Source organism: Drosophila virilis, chromosome 4, assembly GCF_030788295.1.
Source record: "Drosophila virilis strain 15010-1051.87 chromosome 4, Dvir_AGI_RSII-ME, whole genome shotgun sequence".
Lineage (NCBI taxonomy): Eukaryota > Metazoa > Arthropoda > Insecta > Diptera > Drosophilidae > Drosophila > Drosophila virilis.
This window is the reverse complement of record NC_091546.1, coordinates 14725649-14740229: the sequence shown is the minus strand read 5'-3', so window position 1 is coordinate 14740229 and position 14581 is coordinate 14725649. Positions and strand designations below refer to the sequence as shown.

The 14581-nt window shown below is 42.0% G+C and overlaps 7 protein-coding genes across 13 annotated transcripts; 6 read left to right on the top strand and 1 right to left on the bottom strand.

The window, feature by feature from the left end:
- The first annotated feature begins 144 nt into the window (after positions 1-144).
- On the top strand, positions 145-1343 carry Jwa (PRA1 family protein Jwa). The gene has a single exon (XM_002051784.3). It carries the CDS (start codon positions 506-508, stop codon positions 1130-1132), a length of 627 nt encoding a protein of 208 aa, XP_002051820.1. The 5' UTR covers positions 145-505; the 3' UTR covers positions 1133-1343.
- LOC6628665 (uncharacterized) lies at positions 1103-3147 on the bottom strand. 2 transcript variants are annotated; one of them, XM_002051785.4, is made up of 2 exons: positions 2615-3147; positions 1103-2562 (listed from the first exon to the last, which is right to left on the bottom strand). In XM_002051785.4, exons 1-2 carry the CDS (start codon positions 3016-3018, stop codon positions 1647-1649), a joined length of 1320 nt encoding a protein of 439 aa, XP_002051821.1. In that variant the 5' UTR covers positions 3019-3147; the 3' UTR covers positions 1103-1646. The 2 variants fall into 2 exon arrangements, with proteins under 2 accessions (XP_002051821.1, XP_070065558.1); XM_070209457.1 differs by having other exon boundaries at positions 1103-2545; positions 2615-2728.
- Positions 3148-3236: 89 nt separating this feature from the next.
- On the top strand, positions 3237-4656 carry LOC26531524 (uncharacterized). 3 transcript variants are annotated; one of them, XM_015173461.3, is made up of 4 exons: positions 3237-3740; positions 3835-4079; positions 4142-4315; positions 4373-4656. In XM_015173461.3, the coding sequence occupies exons 1-4, from the start codon at positions 3522-3524 to the stop codon at positions 4581-4583; spliced, it is 849 nt and encodes a 282-aa protein (XP_015028947.1). In that variant the 5' UTR covers positions 3237-3521; the 3' UTR covers positions 4584-4656. The 3 variants fall into 3 exon arrangements, with proteins under 3 accessions (XP_015028947.1, XP_015028946.1, XP_015028945.1); XM_015173459.3 differs by having other exon boundaries at positions 3603-3763; XM_015173460.3 differs by lacking the exon at positions 4373-4656 and having other exon boundaries at positions 3835-4037; positions 4115-4275.
- Positions 4657-4789: 133 nt separating this feature from the next.
- Positions 4790-6255, top strand: LOC26530500 (uncharacterized). Of its 2 annotated transcripts, none has more exons than XR_011416787.1 (4): positions 4790-5297; positions 5354-5598; positions 5666-5828; positions 5884-6016. XR_011416787.1 is itself a non-coding variant. In XM_032438644.2 (4 exons), the coding sequence occupies exons 1-4, from the start codon at positions 5118-5120 to the stop codon at positions 6104-6106; spliced, it is 822 nt and encodes a 273-aa protein (XP_032294535.1). In that variant the 5' UTR covers positions 4790-5117; the 3' UTR covers positions 6107-6255. The 2 variants fall into 2 exon arrangements, 1 of the variants encoding a protein (XP_032294535.1); XM_032438644.2 differs by having other exon boundaries at positions 5655-5828; positions 5884-6255.
- A 253-nt stretch (positions 6256-6508) lies between these two features.
- On the top strand, positions 6509-7689 carry Glyat (Glycine N-acyltransferase). Of its 3 annotated transcripts, none has more exons than XM_002051786.4 (4): positions 6509-6703; positions 6760-7004; positions 7056-7229; positions 7290-7689. In XM_002051786.4, exons 1-4 carry the CDS (start codon positions 6524-6526, stop codon positions 7510-7512), a joined length of 822 nt encoding a protein of 273 aa, XP_002051822.2. In that variant the 5' UTR covers positions 6509-6523; the 3' UTR covers positions 7513-7689. The 3 variants fall into 3 exon arrangements, 1 of the variants encoding a protein (XP_002051822.2); XR_004304737.2 differs by having other exon boundaries at positions 6512-6581; positions 7290-7687; XR_011416788.1 differs by having other exon boundaries at positions 6513-6703; positions 7067-7229.
- Positions 7690-7922: 233 nt separating this feature from the next.
- Positions 7923-9604, top strand: LOC6628667 (uncharacterized). Its single transcript, XM_002051787.4, has 4 exons — positions 7923-8170; positions 8228-8472; positions 8529-8702; positions 9269-9604. The coding sequence occupies exons 1-4, from the start codon at positions 7955-7957 to the stop codon at positions 9477-9479; spliced, it is 846 nt and encodes a 281-aa protein (XP_002051823.1). The 5' UTR covers positions 7923-7954; the 3' UTR covers positions 9480-9604.
- A 2155-nt stretch (positions 9605-11759) lies between these two features.
- Spn28Dc (Serpin 28Dc) lies at positions 11760-14408 on the top strand. The gene is made up of 2 exons (XM_002051788.4): positions 11760-12571; positions 13241-14408. Exons 1-2 carry the CDS (start codon positions 11889-11891, stop codon positions 14211-14213), a joined length of 1656 nt encoding a protein of 551 aa, XP_002051824.1. The 5' UTR covers positions 11760-11888; the 3' UTR covers positions 14214-14408.
- The last annotated feature ends 173 nt before the right edge of the window (positions 14409-14581 follow it).

Below are 14581 nucleotides of genomic sequence, written 5' to 3'. Positions count from 1 at the left end.
ATTCTTTTGTTTTAATCCAAATAATTTGAATTAGTGGCAAGTTTATAAATAAACATTAAGTTGAGAATCGATACCAGCATCGATCCGAATTTGTTTTGCAAAGCATCGATACGCTGACATGCAGGCAATATTGAGCACAGGGTGACTCACGTGAGGGAATCTCATGAGTCAACTTGTTAAAGATATTTGTTGTATTTGCTAAAAAGCCACACACTCAAATAACGCGTGAAGTGTTGCGAAATTGCCAAGATTTACGCTGGACACACAAAACAGCAACTGCAGTGATTCCGAGGAAGATTACATTTGGCATAATAACGACGAGCGTGCACATCTTCTGCCCAAAGCAGGCCGAGCATCGAGTAGTTTTGGCTTGCGGCCTAAGTTAAGGCAGCTGGCGTCTCAGCTGTTTGACCTAGAGGAGTTGCAGCAAATCAAGCGTGGACTACGTCAAGTGAACTACCAGAAACTCGCCCAAGAGCTGAACAACAGCAAATACCCCAAAGCGATGTCGGCACCAACAACCTCTTCAGTTGGCGATGCGGCCGCAGCGCTCTCTGGCAATTTGCAGCTGCCGCCTCTGCGCACTCTGGATGACTTTGTGCTGGGCTCGGCGCGCTTTCAGCTGCCCAATCTGAAGGACTTTGACAAGTGGGGCAATCGTGTGGTCAAGAACTTGCTGTACTATCAAACCAACTATTTTCTTGTCTTTCTGGCCATCTATGTGATTATGATTGCCTTCAATCCGACGAAAATCATAAGCGGCTTGCTAGTACAGGCCCTGATCATTGCCATCATTTGGCAGTTCTTCAGCAGCAAGTCGAAAACGAATTTCATAGCCAGCCGGCTCACTGGCGGCAATCAAATCCTGGCCCAACAGAATGCTCAGCAAAAGTGGTACATCCTGGCGGGTGCCTTGCTGGCCGGTTATTTGTTTTTGCACATGATTAGCGCCGTGTTGTTGACCGCATTTACCCTGCTGCTGCCCATCTCGGTGACCTTTATCCATGCCTCGCTGCGGCTGCGCAACATCAAGAACAAGCTGGCAAATACCATTGAGAGCTTTGGACCATCTACGCCCATGGGCGCCTTTTTGGATGCACTGAACGTTCGCGCCGACGGAGTATTGAATTGAAAAGACAGCAGCAGCTACAAGTTGCAGCTGGAGCTAATGCTGATTGTTGGCCATGTTGACGAACGTCTACCCTTTGATAGTTACGCATGCTGATGCTTTAAATCACTGTATCCATATGTATTGATTCTTTTTTATAAAATTATATATGATTTCTTATTATCAATGTATTTCTTGCTACAATAAATGTCAATAAATTGTCCCCTTCAATAAAGACGCTTGCAGTTTATGTGTAACGTGGCGTCAAGTGTGAGTTAAGTGATTCACGTTTTTTTTTGATAAGATTATAGATCTACTTTGGTAAAGATATCAAGCTGTATAGTTCCTAATCAAGCTCTCAAAAAGCTTTTGGCTAAAATCATGTTTCCAAATTTGCCTATAAACTTGGAACACGGAGCGACAAACTACGCGCAGGCAGAGATTTGGGTAAAACTCTTTAGGAACTGGAATTTTTTCTGCGAATGTCCATATGTGAAAGCACCAATCCAGCAACTTAAATTTCCAGTTGTAGTATCCTCTACTGCGCTGTCCATTCCACACAGTCAACGAGCGCCTCAACTATTTTTGATTCCAGCTTACAGCCTGCAATCTTCTTCATGCTTTCGCGCAATTGAATTGTTGCATTACATTTGACTGGCGGCTGTGGCAGGCTGCAAAGCCATTCATTGGGTACCTTGTGCTTGGCAGGGCATATTGGCACCTCCTCCAGAAAACTGGCTGGACAGTAGGTCTCATCATGCAGTTTTACAAAATTATGCAGCACAACAGCAGCTCGAATGATCTTCTCGGCATTGGTTGGACTCTGACGCAGGGGTAGGGAAAGGACACGCCAACGTGACATTAGAACACTGAAAGCCTTATCGATGCTACCAGCTAGAGCACGCGACAAATGCTGATTGAAATGTAGCTGATCTTGGTCCAACCGCTGCGTTACATAAGGCGTAACCAGATGCTCGAGCATGGGAAACGACGCGCCAGCTATGAATGTGTATATAAAGTTGGTTTTTTGTTCAGCCTCCGGCAATGGCTCTGCGGGCAACAGGTCGCCCAATTGCTGGCTCAGTAACGCCGCGCCGAAATCCTGATGCCAGTGGAGCTGATTGTTGACAGCATCGGTCACTGTGGCAATGTCAAGGCACGTAAAGTTCAGATTCGCATCGCAGCTGGCCAACAGTATCATATCATTTTCGCTTTTGTAGGAGATGTCCAGTAGCTTGGCATCCACTGCGCCCAGACAATGTGGCACTTGCCATGTCGCCTGGTAGCCCGCAACAATGTTACTCCAATCCTCCACATTTGGTTGGGGTAGAAAAGCTGGTGCCAGCGTGTTCCACAGCACTTCGCTTGTTTCTTGCACAATGCAACGCACTGTGGAGCTGCCCATTTTGAAGGCCTTTGACAAATCCAGCACACGCTCTGCATTGGATAAATAGCTGCAAATAGAGTATGCTTGAAACCTAAGAAACTCACACGGAATATACTCACACCAGCGTTAGGAAGAGCCTGCACTCCGGCGGTATGGGTCTGCGTATGGAGTTCTTGTTCAATTGCTCGCCCACCAAACTGAAGAGCATATCAAACACCTGCAGAGTCATGCCTGTGCGCAGACGAAATTCATCCTGGTTGTGTGCAGTGTGGAAGGTGGTGGCAAACAGGCCATCAATATCGCGACTCAGATTCTCCTGTTTTACCCAAATTTTGCGATTGCTGCTGCGCTCAGCGTGGACCACAGTTCGCCTCCTTTTGCTCGGCGGCGACTTCGTCTCCTCTCCTTGCTCTGTCAAAGGTGATGGCCAGGGGCGCTTTTTTGGCCATTTTGCGAGTACTTCCAGTGCTCTGTAAGCTAAGGGCACAACTTGCTGCAGCCAGTGCAGCTCTTTGATGTCCATTTCGACGAGAATTGAATTCTGCGCGCAGAAAACGTTGCTTCATCTAATTTCGATATGAATTATCGATATTTAATCAGCTGCTCAAAAATCGAAATCAATGTTGCCAACTTTCACGCAGATATGGTTTTCTGAACACCTGAAGGTATAGAGTTTGAAAATATGAATTAATAGAACGAGAAAGTTTCAACCATTTTTTAGCCGAGTTCCTAGTGTGAATGTTGATATTTATAGCAACATTTTTGTTGTTCGATATAATCTTCGGCAGTTGGCAGCGCTGAATCTAAGTTGCTGCAAAACCATAACACAAATGATGTTAAGTGCGATTATTTACATCAGCCATTTCTGCTAGCTATGATCATCAACAGTTGGCAACGCTGAATATCAGTTACTGTTAATTGCAATTGTTTTCTTACATTAAACCGCAAAAACCTGCTTCTGAAAATTCACTGAGCATTTTAATTCATGAAATTTATTGTTAAACTCAGTTGTTAATTAGCGCAGACATGTCGGAGCAATTGGATATTAACTGTGATTCACTTATTGAGATAGCGCCCAGTGAATGGTGCATTTTACTCAATCTCTATGCGAACAAAAAAACGGAATCTTCTGGATATCCGTTAATAAGCAATTACATCAAATGGCAGGGCAAAGAACCCGATTTGGATATTCAATGTTTATCACTAAACGGGGACTGGCAAACCGACGGCACTTTTCTAATGATTGTACATAAAAACAGACTCGATAAGTGTGCAGAGTATTTTGCTAGAAAATATATCCGACTCCACATGATACTAATTGTTATTCTTTATTTTATAGGTTGGCAATGGAAGCCAGCGAAAAATGGTGTTCTTTAATACCCTCAGCGAAAGCCTAGAGCGTTTGACCAAGGCGCTGCTCTGTTTGCCATCTGGAGCTGTGGAATATCTACTCCATGATTATAGCCAGCGTCTTGTGCCCGCGGTCGATGCCTACATCAGAAAATGTGCCAACCGACAGCTGCAAACAACGCAAACAGCTTGGTATAAAGCCAGCAAAGAGCTTGTTGCTACCTTCTCAACGGAGTATGATTATAAAAGCCATAAATTATCCATTGTAGTATCCATTGACGATTCTGTGCTTTAAGGCCACCTGCTGGAATCCAGTTGCGCAGCTTGAATACTGCCGATGCTGCCATTGTAAATGGGAACTGGCCCTATGGCTCCAAGGATTCTGTGCAGTTTGTCAAGCGTCTGATAGAGTACAATGTTTCAATTGGTGCCTATGATGCCTATGGAAAATTGTTAGCCTGGTGCTTAAGGTAATCTAATTGCCAGTTAACTAAATAAAGCTTGTATCTAATTGATGCCCTTTGCAGATTGCCAATTGGTGCGCTGGGCTTGCTGCAAGTCATGGACTCTCACAGGCGTCTCGGCTTGGGCAGCTTGATGGTGCGCGTTTTATCGAGCAAAATTTCTGAATTGGGCGACGAGGTCTTGGCACCTGTTGTCACGGAAAACACGCCGTCGCGGAGATTGTTTGAGAAGCTAGGCTTTCAGAAAATCGACAACGTCTACTGGACTGGCTAGAAAGTTATAGTTGCCTTCACATAAGCGGATAAACAACAGACTAAAAAATAAAACTGTGAATACGCACCTGCAATATGGAAAGAGAACTTTTACCAACCATTGTCATATGCTGAGAGTTCTTCACTTTTGGCACGGTTTCTTTTGAAGAGCTTTGAATAATCGATGGAGACTCATAAATTTGACGCCAGCAAATTTGCCTGGGTCACGGTCACTCTCGTTGGTCGCCAGATGAATATTAATAGCATTGCAGATGTACTTTCATAAGTGCTTCCCTTTCGTACGATCCGCAACAAAAATGTTCTCTGAGAAAGTATGCGGACTGGACTCTCCCAATTGTGAGGCTGTGATTTCTGTTACTGTTGCGACAATTCGAAAAAGGGAACTTATTTAATATACACGCCGTACATAGTAAATAATTGCATAAGCGGTTTTTGAAAAACAATTTGCCATTTTAGAATCAGTTCGTAATCGCTGGAGCAAGCGTTTCGTTCTAACAATTAATCATATGTTTTTGAAGAGAAATTACTATTTAAAATGTTGGAATTAGTTCGCGATGATTGGACGCTGCTGAGAGATTTGTATCGAAACGATCGTACAAGTCTGACGGGCTATGATTTAATTAATAACTATATTTACTGGCCGGATCAGGCAGAATATGTGAAAATTTATACAACAAACGACAATTGGCTGGAGCACGGAAGTTTTGTGCTAATTGTTAGTATTATTAACCATATGCGCTTTGTATTTATTAATTATAAATTACATTACAGCACAATTCGAATGACAAGGCAGACGTTTTCTTCAATACGCTAAATGGATCTTTGTTGGAACTGCAAGCGCTGCTCAGTTCCTTGAAATTAAACAGCAGACATTGGTTTTGCGGCTATAGACATCTTTTGAGAAATATTGTGGACAAATATTGTGTGGAAAGGTGTTTGAAGCTAAAGAAGCTGGAGCATTTAGAAACATTTGTCTATTATTTGCCACAATCGGCGATTCAACCATTTGATTGCCGGTAAGATGAAATACTGTTCGCGATGATATTTTATAATTTACTTACAAGCTTTTCAGCTTAATTGCAGATATCAGTTTCGGTCCCCTGGACATCAAACATGCATCTCAAGTGGATGAGCACTGGCCCCACCGTTCAGACGATTCCCTAGCATTGATAAGCGATCGCATTAGAAATTATATCAGCGTGGGCGCATTCGATAGGGACGGCCAGTTGTTGGCTTGGTGCTTGAGGTAATAATTTGAAATAGTACGTTTACACTCACTTACAAATGATTTCCATTGACAGATCCTCGCAAGGCGGCCTTAGCAATTTGCATGTCCTGCCCCCTTACAGACGTCTTGGACTGGCCTCGTTGATGGTGCGTTTTATGGCTCAAGAAATTGCAGCAACAGGCGCTGAGGTTTTGGCCACAATTGCGTTTGGCAATAGGATATCGCAAATATTTTTCGAAAAGCTGGGATTCAAGCTCATTGACAACATATATTTTACCACGGTGCCGGCTTATTGATCGAAAGTTATGCAACTCAAAACCAATTAGTTTTTAAATATGCATTTAAGCGAGACATTTATATAACACCAAGAATAGCTCTGGGCTGGCGGGCACAGAATAATTTCAGAGCACTTGGTAGCTTAATAAATCTTATTGTGATCAGCAAACTTGTACATGGTGTTAATTATTTACATTTAAATACGCGGGCTTTAAAAACTTCCTTCAAATCACAAATTATCGATAACAAAGCTGCTGCTGCTTAAGAATCGGCGAATTGGACAGGGCGGCGAATTGACGTGTGCGGCGCATTGAAATGGAATATGAGAGAATTACTGAGTCGAACCTCGTTGCAGTTGCAGTTGCGTTACGCCTCGAACGTGTTCGGTCTGTTAATTTATATTAAAGCGAGTTTCTCTTAAGCACTCAATCATAAAAATGTTGGCAATCGCTCGCGATCAGTGGAGGCTGCTGAGAGATTTGTATCAAAGCGATCGTACGAATCTAACGGGTTACGACTTAATTAACAGTTTTATCTGTTTGTCAGAGTGTGGTGAAAATGTAGAAATTTATGTGACAGACGCCAATTGGCCGAAACATGGCAGCTTTTTGCTAGTTGTAAATAGGTTTTTATTTATTTTTATATTATATTTTTAAATATTTATGTATCACAGCACAGTTTTGGCAACAAGGCGGAGATTCACTTGAATACACTGGGCGAATCTTTGGACCAGCTGCAATTGTTGCTCAGTTCTTGGCAACTAAATAAGAGACATTTGTTTTGCGGTTATGAAATTCGCTTCAAACACGTTGTCGAACAATATTGGCTGGGCAAAGGTTTGAGCTTAGGCCAACTGGAACATCAAGGAACACTTGTATATCATTTGCCACATTCGGAAATCAAACAACTTGATCTGGGGTAAGTAAATACTGCTTATAAGAATTCTTGTTTGTTGACATTTTTGATTAGCCCAATTTCAGACATCAAATTGGGTTCCTTGCACATAAAACATGCTGCCGCAGTGGATGCCCACTGGCCTTATTGCTCGAATGACTCTTTGTTGTTGATAAGAAATCTCATACAGCATAATATCAGCGCAGGTGCCTTCGACAGCGAGGGACAGCTGCTGGGCTGGTGCTTAAGGTAATCTCGATTAGTACATATATGTTTATTTACCTACTAATACCTGGTTCTCTTTCGCAGATCTTCACACGGCAGCCTAAGTAATTTGTATGTTCTGCCCCCGCACAGACGTCGCGGACTGGCCTCGTTGTTGGTGCGTTTTATGGCTCAGGAAATTGCAGCAACCGGCGCCGAGGTTCTGGCCACAATTGTCTTCGACAATGAAATATCTAGAAAATTGTTTGATAAGCTGGGATTTAAGCATATCCAAGATATATATTGGGCTGTTGTGCCCGCGTCCTGATCGAGCTACAATTAAATATTTGATAAAATTTATAAATCCCAAATTATAAAATTGTTGCACAAAGTAGCGCAAAAATGCATATAAGCAAGAAGTATTAATGATATTAAAAATATATAAAATGAAGCTCAAAGCATAAGAGAATTGAATGAAAAGTAATAAAGAAAGCAAATGAATATCAAATTTTTGACTAGGGCATTTAATCTAACTAAAGGCCTTATCAAATCATATAGTTTTAATCAAGCCATAAAGCCAGGCAGATTTTCGTTGTTCTTTACAGAACCTTTGTGCAATGTTAAAATAATCGTGCCAGCTGTTAAATAGCACACCCACACACACACATATACAAGCTTATCAACGCATACATATGTACATAAACAGCTTTACATATGTACGAAATGCTTAGATTGAGGCAGTTGTGTTACAGCCTTTCGGCGAGTCGGACATGTCGCAGCTGCAATATAAATCCCATACTCTGGTTGAGATAGCGCCAAGCGAGTGGAAAACTTTACTCGAACTCTATGAGTGTAAAAAGACGGAATCAAATGGATATTATTTAATAAAAACCCATATTACTTGGTTGGCCAATGGCGACAAAACTGATGTTAAGTGCTTCTCGCTGGACGGCGACTGGCAAAATGATGGCACTTTCCTAATGATTGTACGTATGCAGCTCAGAGAAAAGTATGAAGTATGTAATGCGACGTGTGTTTTGTAGAAACACTTGGCGTTCCACAAAGAAGTCTCTTTCAATACGCTGAGCTCGAACCTGGATCGCTTGACCAATGCGCTGCTCTGTTTGACAGCCAAGCCCGAGGAGACATACTTGTTCGCTGCCTATGCGCAGCGTCTTCTGCCCGCCGTAGAGATCTGCCGCAAGCAATTGCCGAACTTACGGCAAGAAACCACGCAGACAGCTTGGTACAGTGCCAGCAAAGAGCTGGTGGCTACCTTTTCGACGGAGTAAGTTAGTTAATTGTAGTCCATTTGGTTATTACATAAACACTTGTATTTTGAAGGCCACCTGCTGGAATTGAGCTGCGCGGCTTGTGCTTAGAAGATGCTCCAACCGTAAATGAAATCTGGCCACATCGTTCCGCCGGCTCCGTGGAGTTTGTCAAACTGTTAATAATCCACAACGTTTCGGTGGGCGCCTATGACGAGCAAGGCAAATTGATAGCCTGGTGCTTGAGGTGAGTTTCGCTTCAATATCACCACGCATCAAAGCTGCAAAGCTAGCAAAATGTAAGGTTGTTCGGTTTGGTTCGGTTCGGTTCGCGAACTTTGGTTCACATCGTAATTGAGCTGAACCGGCTCAATGCTGGAATTTCAACTTGAATCAAACTTTAAACAACTTTTGAACCAAAAATCCAACCAGAAAACATAATGACAACTTTGTACCCAATCATTTCATTTATCTAATTATTTTTAATGGATACAAACTTTGGAAAAATATTAAATGTAGCCCTGCTCTTGCATATGAAAATAAGTAAGATTTGCTATATTTTCAGTACAACGGGCATTTGTAAATAAAATAGTTAATTTATTGTTGAAAATTTACCACATTTGACAGGCTTGAATTGAACATAAGCAGAAAAGAATGAAATGATCAAAAAATGGTTCAGTTCAGATTTAGGTTCGACTGTTTTTTAGCCTGGTTCATGCAATGAACAATTTTGATTCCGGACTTAAACTGGTTCAAAAGATACTTGGTACAGATTTACGTATAGATATCTTAAGCCTTATGTTTCTGTTTTAGATTGCCAATTGGTTCGCTGGGCTTGCTGCAGGTCCTCGAATCCCATAAGCGCCTCGGCCTGGGCAGTTTGATGGTGCGTTACCTATCCAAGAAAATCTCTGAAATGGGCGACGAGGTCCTGGCACCTGTTGTCACGGAAAACACCCCATCGCGAAAAATGTTTGAAAAGCTGGGCTTTCAAAAAATCGACAACGTTTACTGGACTTGGTAGACGGTATAGAAAAGTTTATTTCGAGCCATGCCGAAAGTATTTAATAATAAATAACGTTTATTGTCATATTCTAAAATCTGTTTATCCAACAAACAAATAAATGGCTTTTATAGATGCAAACGAAATCCAACTGGTTTTTATTTTTCGTTTGAGAATATAAATATGTGAAAGAACTAAGCTTTTAGTTATACATTTTATAACATAAATACATACAAACATGCATACATACTTACATAGTTACATACATATGTACATACATAAATACATACATACATACATACCTACAAACAGACGCCTCCTGCTCCGCCCTCTTAGTGCTCCTCCGCCTTGCTCCACCGGCTCCTCAGCTTCCAGCATTGAAGCCGCCTGCGCCTTATTCACAGGCGAAAATTTGCAAGCCTTACTTACATTTTTGAGAATCGAGGAGGAGGGCAGCTTTTAATAAATACGTATTCTTGCCGCGCAACAAGACAATTCGATCTGCTTTAGGTATAGAAGACAATTTATATGCATGCATACATACATATATGCACACACACACACACACACACACATACATACATACATACATACATACATAATTACATGCACACATTTGAATTCAAGCAATTTGGCAGCTAATTCATTTAAAATATGCTATATAGAGACATAGATAAAAATTTCCCAGCCCCACAACTTGGTCAAATCTCATTGATTTGGCATCAAGAGCGGGCAACAATACTTTGTTTAGTAGAAAGATCTGCTTTATAAATGATTAATTTACACATTTTAATACGTAACCCGTCAGACCTGTCAAATTTTGATTAATTAGCTGAACGAAACGAAATGGAAAACAAAATGAATATTATAAAGTATGACTTATTCAAAAAAAGTTTAAAATTGAAAATCTTAGAAATCGATTTCGTAAATTTACCAGCCATAGATTACGGATTAGCATCTACGTAACGTATGCAAAAGAACTATATATTTGTTTCTTTGCGAAAGGGGAAAACACCCGCATTATCACAAAAGCTGAGGCAAGCCAACTTTCCCAGTAAACCCCAAGCGGTAAATGACAAATCTCTTGTCTTGTACGTAAAGCCAATAAATCAATATATATAATGCCATCCTGTGCATTGTCAACGCCAAAATTTTTGTAGAATCTACACGAATAGCCCATGAATATTAATATCTGTAAATATTTGCTCAAACAGTTAAGGTCCGAAAAAAAAGCAGAGAGCGACAAGCATTAGCATTCTGACCGCATTGAAAGAAGTTCAAGAGCGTGAAACAGCTGAAAAGCAAATAGCCGACCGACTAGTGGATACCCTGTAAACAACATCGAATTTCTGTTGATGCTTGATGCGAGCTTTGCCTGCCCCAGGATATAGTCTGTATCGATACGTATCGATTTGTATCTTAGCATATAATTCTTATCGATACTTATCGAGTTTGTTACTAGGATATAATCTGTATCGATACGTATCGATTTGTATCTTAGTATATAATCCTTATCGATACTTATCGAGTTTGTTACAAGGATAACATCTGTTATCGATTTTGATACTATGATATAATCTGTATCGATACTTATCGATTTAGAGCAAAAGGGTTTTATTGATAATTGAAAATAGTGTACATATAGAAGATCCATTAATGAAGTAATTACGTAAGATGCTTTCTACTAACTTTCTTAGACTCAGTAGATTTGTAAATGTTCATATAAGCTTAAAATTAAAGTTGTTTAAAATAAAAATAAATCAAAAGCCAAAAAAATAACCAACTGTTCCAAGCCTGTGCAGAAAGTCAGTGGACCCTTTTTGTGTGGGTATCGACTGTGAAAACATATCCGCACAAGCGAATCTTCGCCGAGAGAGGATTTTATGTTAAAATAACAGTTGAGAGAGCCTGAGAGAGAGAGAGAGCCTATACTATACAGAACGCTTATTAGACCCGATACGTAATTGGATCAACCATTAAGAAATCTCAGTGCAGGCCATGTAAACAATAATGGGGTATTACCCAGCAGCTATGTATTTGTTTTTTTTTTTTTTCATTTTTTTTTTTTTTTTACTTTAAACGCCAATGCAATGGTTTGTCATCAATGGGCGAGAACAGAGAGCGTTGCCAGCTGAGCATTGTCTGTGGCAGATGGGGCAGTGCGAAGGGGCTGGACGGGGGGAGGGGCGGTTTGTCGGCTTGGGATCGCACTTGTTGTTGATAACGAGTTTTATTTTTCGCATCAACTTATAAATTGAGGTGCGCGAAGCGTGACAAGCTCAGTTTAACAGCAGCTTTAAAGGCGTTAACATCGCGTGCGCGTTCACTCAGTGTACACACACACACACACACACACACTTACTATATATACATATATATATATATAGGGTGAAAAAAAGTCGTAACTGAAGATAAGCATAAATTTAGAAAATGTTGCGTTCGTTGTGCGGCGGCCTGCTGGCCTTCGCCTGCCTGTTTTCCATGGGAAATTCCGACCTAGAGCTATTCCGCGATATACGCAACCAGGAGAATCAGGCCCTGGTGCAGAAATACTATAATGCACACTCGACGCTGCCGCCACTGTTGTCGCCTGGCCTTGTCGCCAGTTTGTCAGCGCCCGCTGAATATGCTAGTCCCAGCTATAGCTACAGTGCGGGTTCCGATTCCGGTTCGCGCTTGGATTCGAGTGCGGGCTATGTGGATGTGGCCGCCTCGGATGATATTGCACGGCATATTTTGACCTTCGCGCAAAATCTGTCCAAGCAGATTAACAGCAGTAATCGGAAAACAACCGTATTCTCACCGCTGAGCATTATGTCCGCGCTGGCGCTGCTGCTGCTGGGCGCCAAAGGTCGCAGCTATACGGAACTGATAGCCGTATTTGGCCAAAGCGACATGGTTAAGCTGCACGAACAGTTCGGGCTCATGCTGCAGGATGTGCAGCAGCCAACCAGGCAGACGACCTCGCCGCATCGCCAGCTGGACGCGTGGCACAGCAACAGCATCCGGCGCAGCCTGCGCACCTATCCGCGCAACCGGAACGCGCCGCAGGAGGTGCATGTGGCCAACGGCCTGTTCCTGCAGTACGGCTACAGCTTAAATCCAGATTACAGGTGAGCCATATATATTCTATTGAGAGCGATTTGAGTATGCATGGAAATACCAGCAATTCACATAGTTCCAGTTTTTCTATAAATAATTGTTTAACTGACAAACGTGCATAGATGTCGGTTGAAACGCGTGATCGCGCTTTATCGACTGCGTAATGCTCTATTCGCAGTCAGAAAGATAGCCAAGAACAGTTTGAAAAGCCTTGCTTTAGTTATGGGCAAAGTGGCTCTCAAACTGTACGCCTTAGGCAGTCTTACTAAAACTGTGACTTGGGTGCTTATCGTTTATTGCGATCTGTGAACAATAATAAATTGTTCTTTTTTTCTACTTAAGCATAAAGAAGGCTCTTTAAAGATGGTTCTTAGTAATATTTCTATCCTATAGTCCTCAAACTGTAATTTCCATATATAAACGGACACAGAGCAAAAGGTCTTATCTTGTCTTATTTTCGATAACTAAATATCGATAAGAATCGATAGTTTTTAAAGCAGAACTCGGGCTAACTGTTAATATGTGAAATCATGAATGATTTCTACATAATGGAAGAATATTCAAATATACTTGAAATTTAAAGAAGTCACGAAACTTAAATCAGAGTCTGGTATGCGTATGGATACCCTTTGTTTTGAAGGAAATGAAATGAATATCAATTTAAATTTTTCTTTTTACAGACAAGCGATCATGGAAATCTACAAATCGGATCTGCAGACGCTCGACTTTCAGCGTAGTCCAGCCATATCGAAATATAACATCAACTCGTGGGTGGAACAGCACACGAAGGGCAAAATCGAGAATATTCTGACAGATGATTTGCCACAGGACACACGCATTATAATGGCCAATGCTTTGTACTTTAAGGCCATGTGGGAAATTGATTTTATTGGCGGCGCGACCAAAGTGGAGGAATTCTATCCGAATGGCGAGGGCAACCAGCCCGTGCTGCCGGTGGAGATGATGGTCGGTGCCGGCGCCTTTCCCTACTATGAGGATCCGCAGCTGAATTGTCGCATTATTGGTCTGCCGTATCATGGTAATCTCACCACCATGTACGTTATACAGCCGATGCGTTCATCTGTGGTGGAGCTGGCGCAACTGCAGCAAAGACTTAGTGCGGATGCCATTGAGCACATGATTGGCCAGATGAGCAGACGATCCATAATTATAGCATTCCCCAAACTGCACATAACCGAATCCTTCAAGCTGCACAGCCTGCTCGAACGCATGGGCATCGGCGGCATCTTCAATCCCGTGCAAAGCGATCTTTCATTGATAGGCACAAATCAGCCGGCAGCAGCTGCTGCGCCAGTGGCAACGGATCGCAGCCATGCGGATGGCTTGGCCAGCTTGCGGAACCTGGTGGCACAGCGGCAGGCGGCGATGTCAGTGCAAGGCCCAACTCCGCCCTCCGATCTCATTGTTTCCGATATTTTGCACAAGGTTGACTTTGTGGTCAATGAACAGGGCACCGAGGCGGCCGCTGCATCGGCTGCTATTCTGAAAAAGTCTGGTCCCGAGGTGGTTTTCCGCGCCGAGACGCCATTCATGCTGCTGGTGCGTCACGATCTGACAAAGCTTCCATTATTCTACGGCCTGATCAATGAGCCGCCCACAGTCAAAGCCGCCAGTGCAGAGCGTAAAAACTAGAGACCTAAGTAACTTTCATAATTAGCAACTTAAGTAGTTAGCATTAATAACTAAGCCTGTGCATGTATTTATAAAATTTCCATTATAAGATTGTTAGTAAATATATAACTATAAATATGTTAAACAATCTAATTAGTGTACATATGTAAATGAGCCTTAAACTTAATAAGATTAATAAAAAGACATTAAAACACACTTTCAATTTCGTTTTAACCTTCCCAAATCCATGGCAAATGCCCCCGCCCCCCCCCCCCCCCTCTTAAAAACTTTTCCATTTGAACATAACCGCCATATATCGATAGCTTAAAATGGCGATTAATGTATCGATAACATTTGCAAGCACTGTGAATGGCAAAAATCTAACAGCC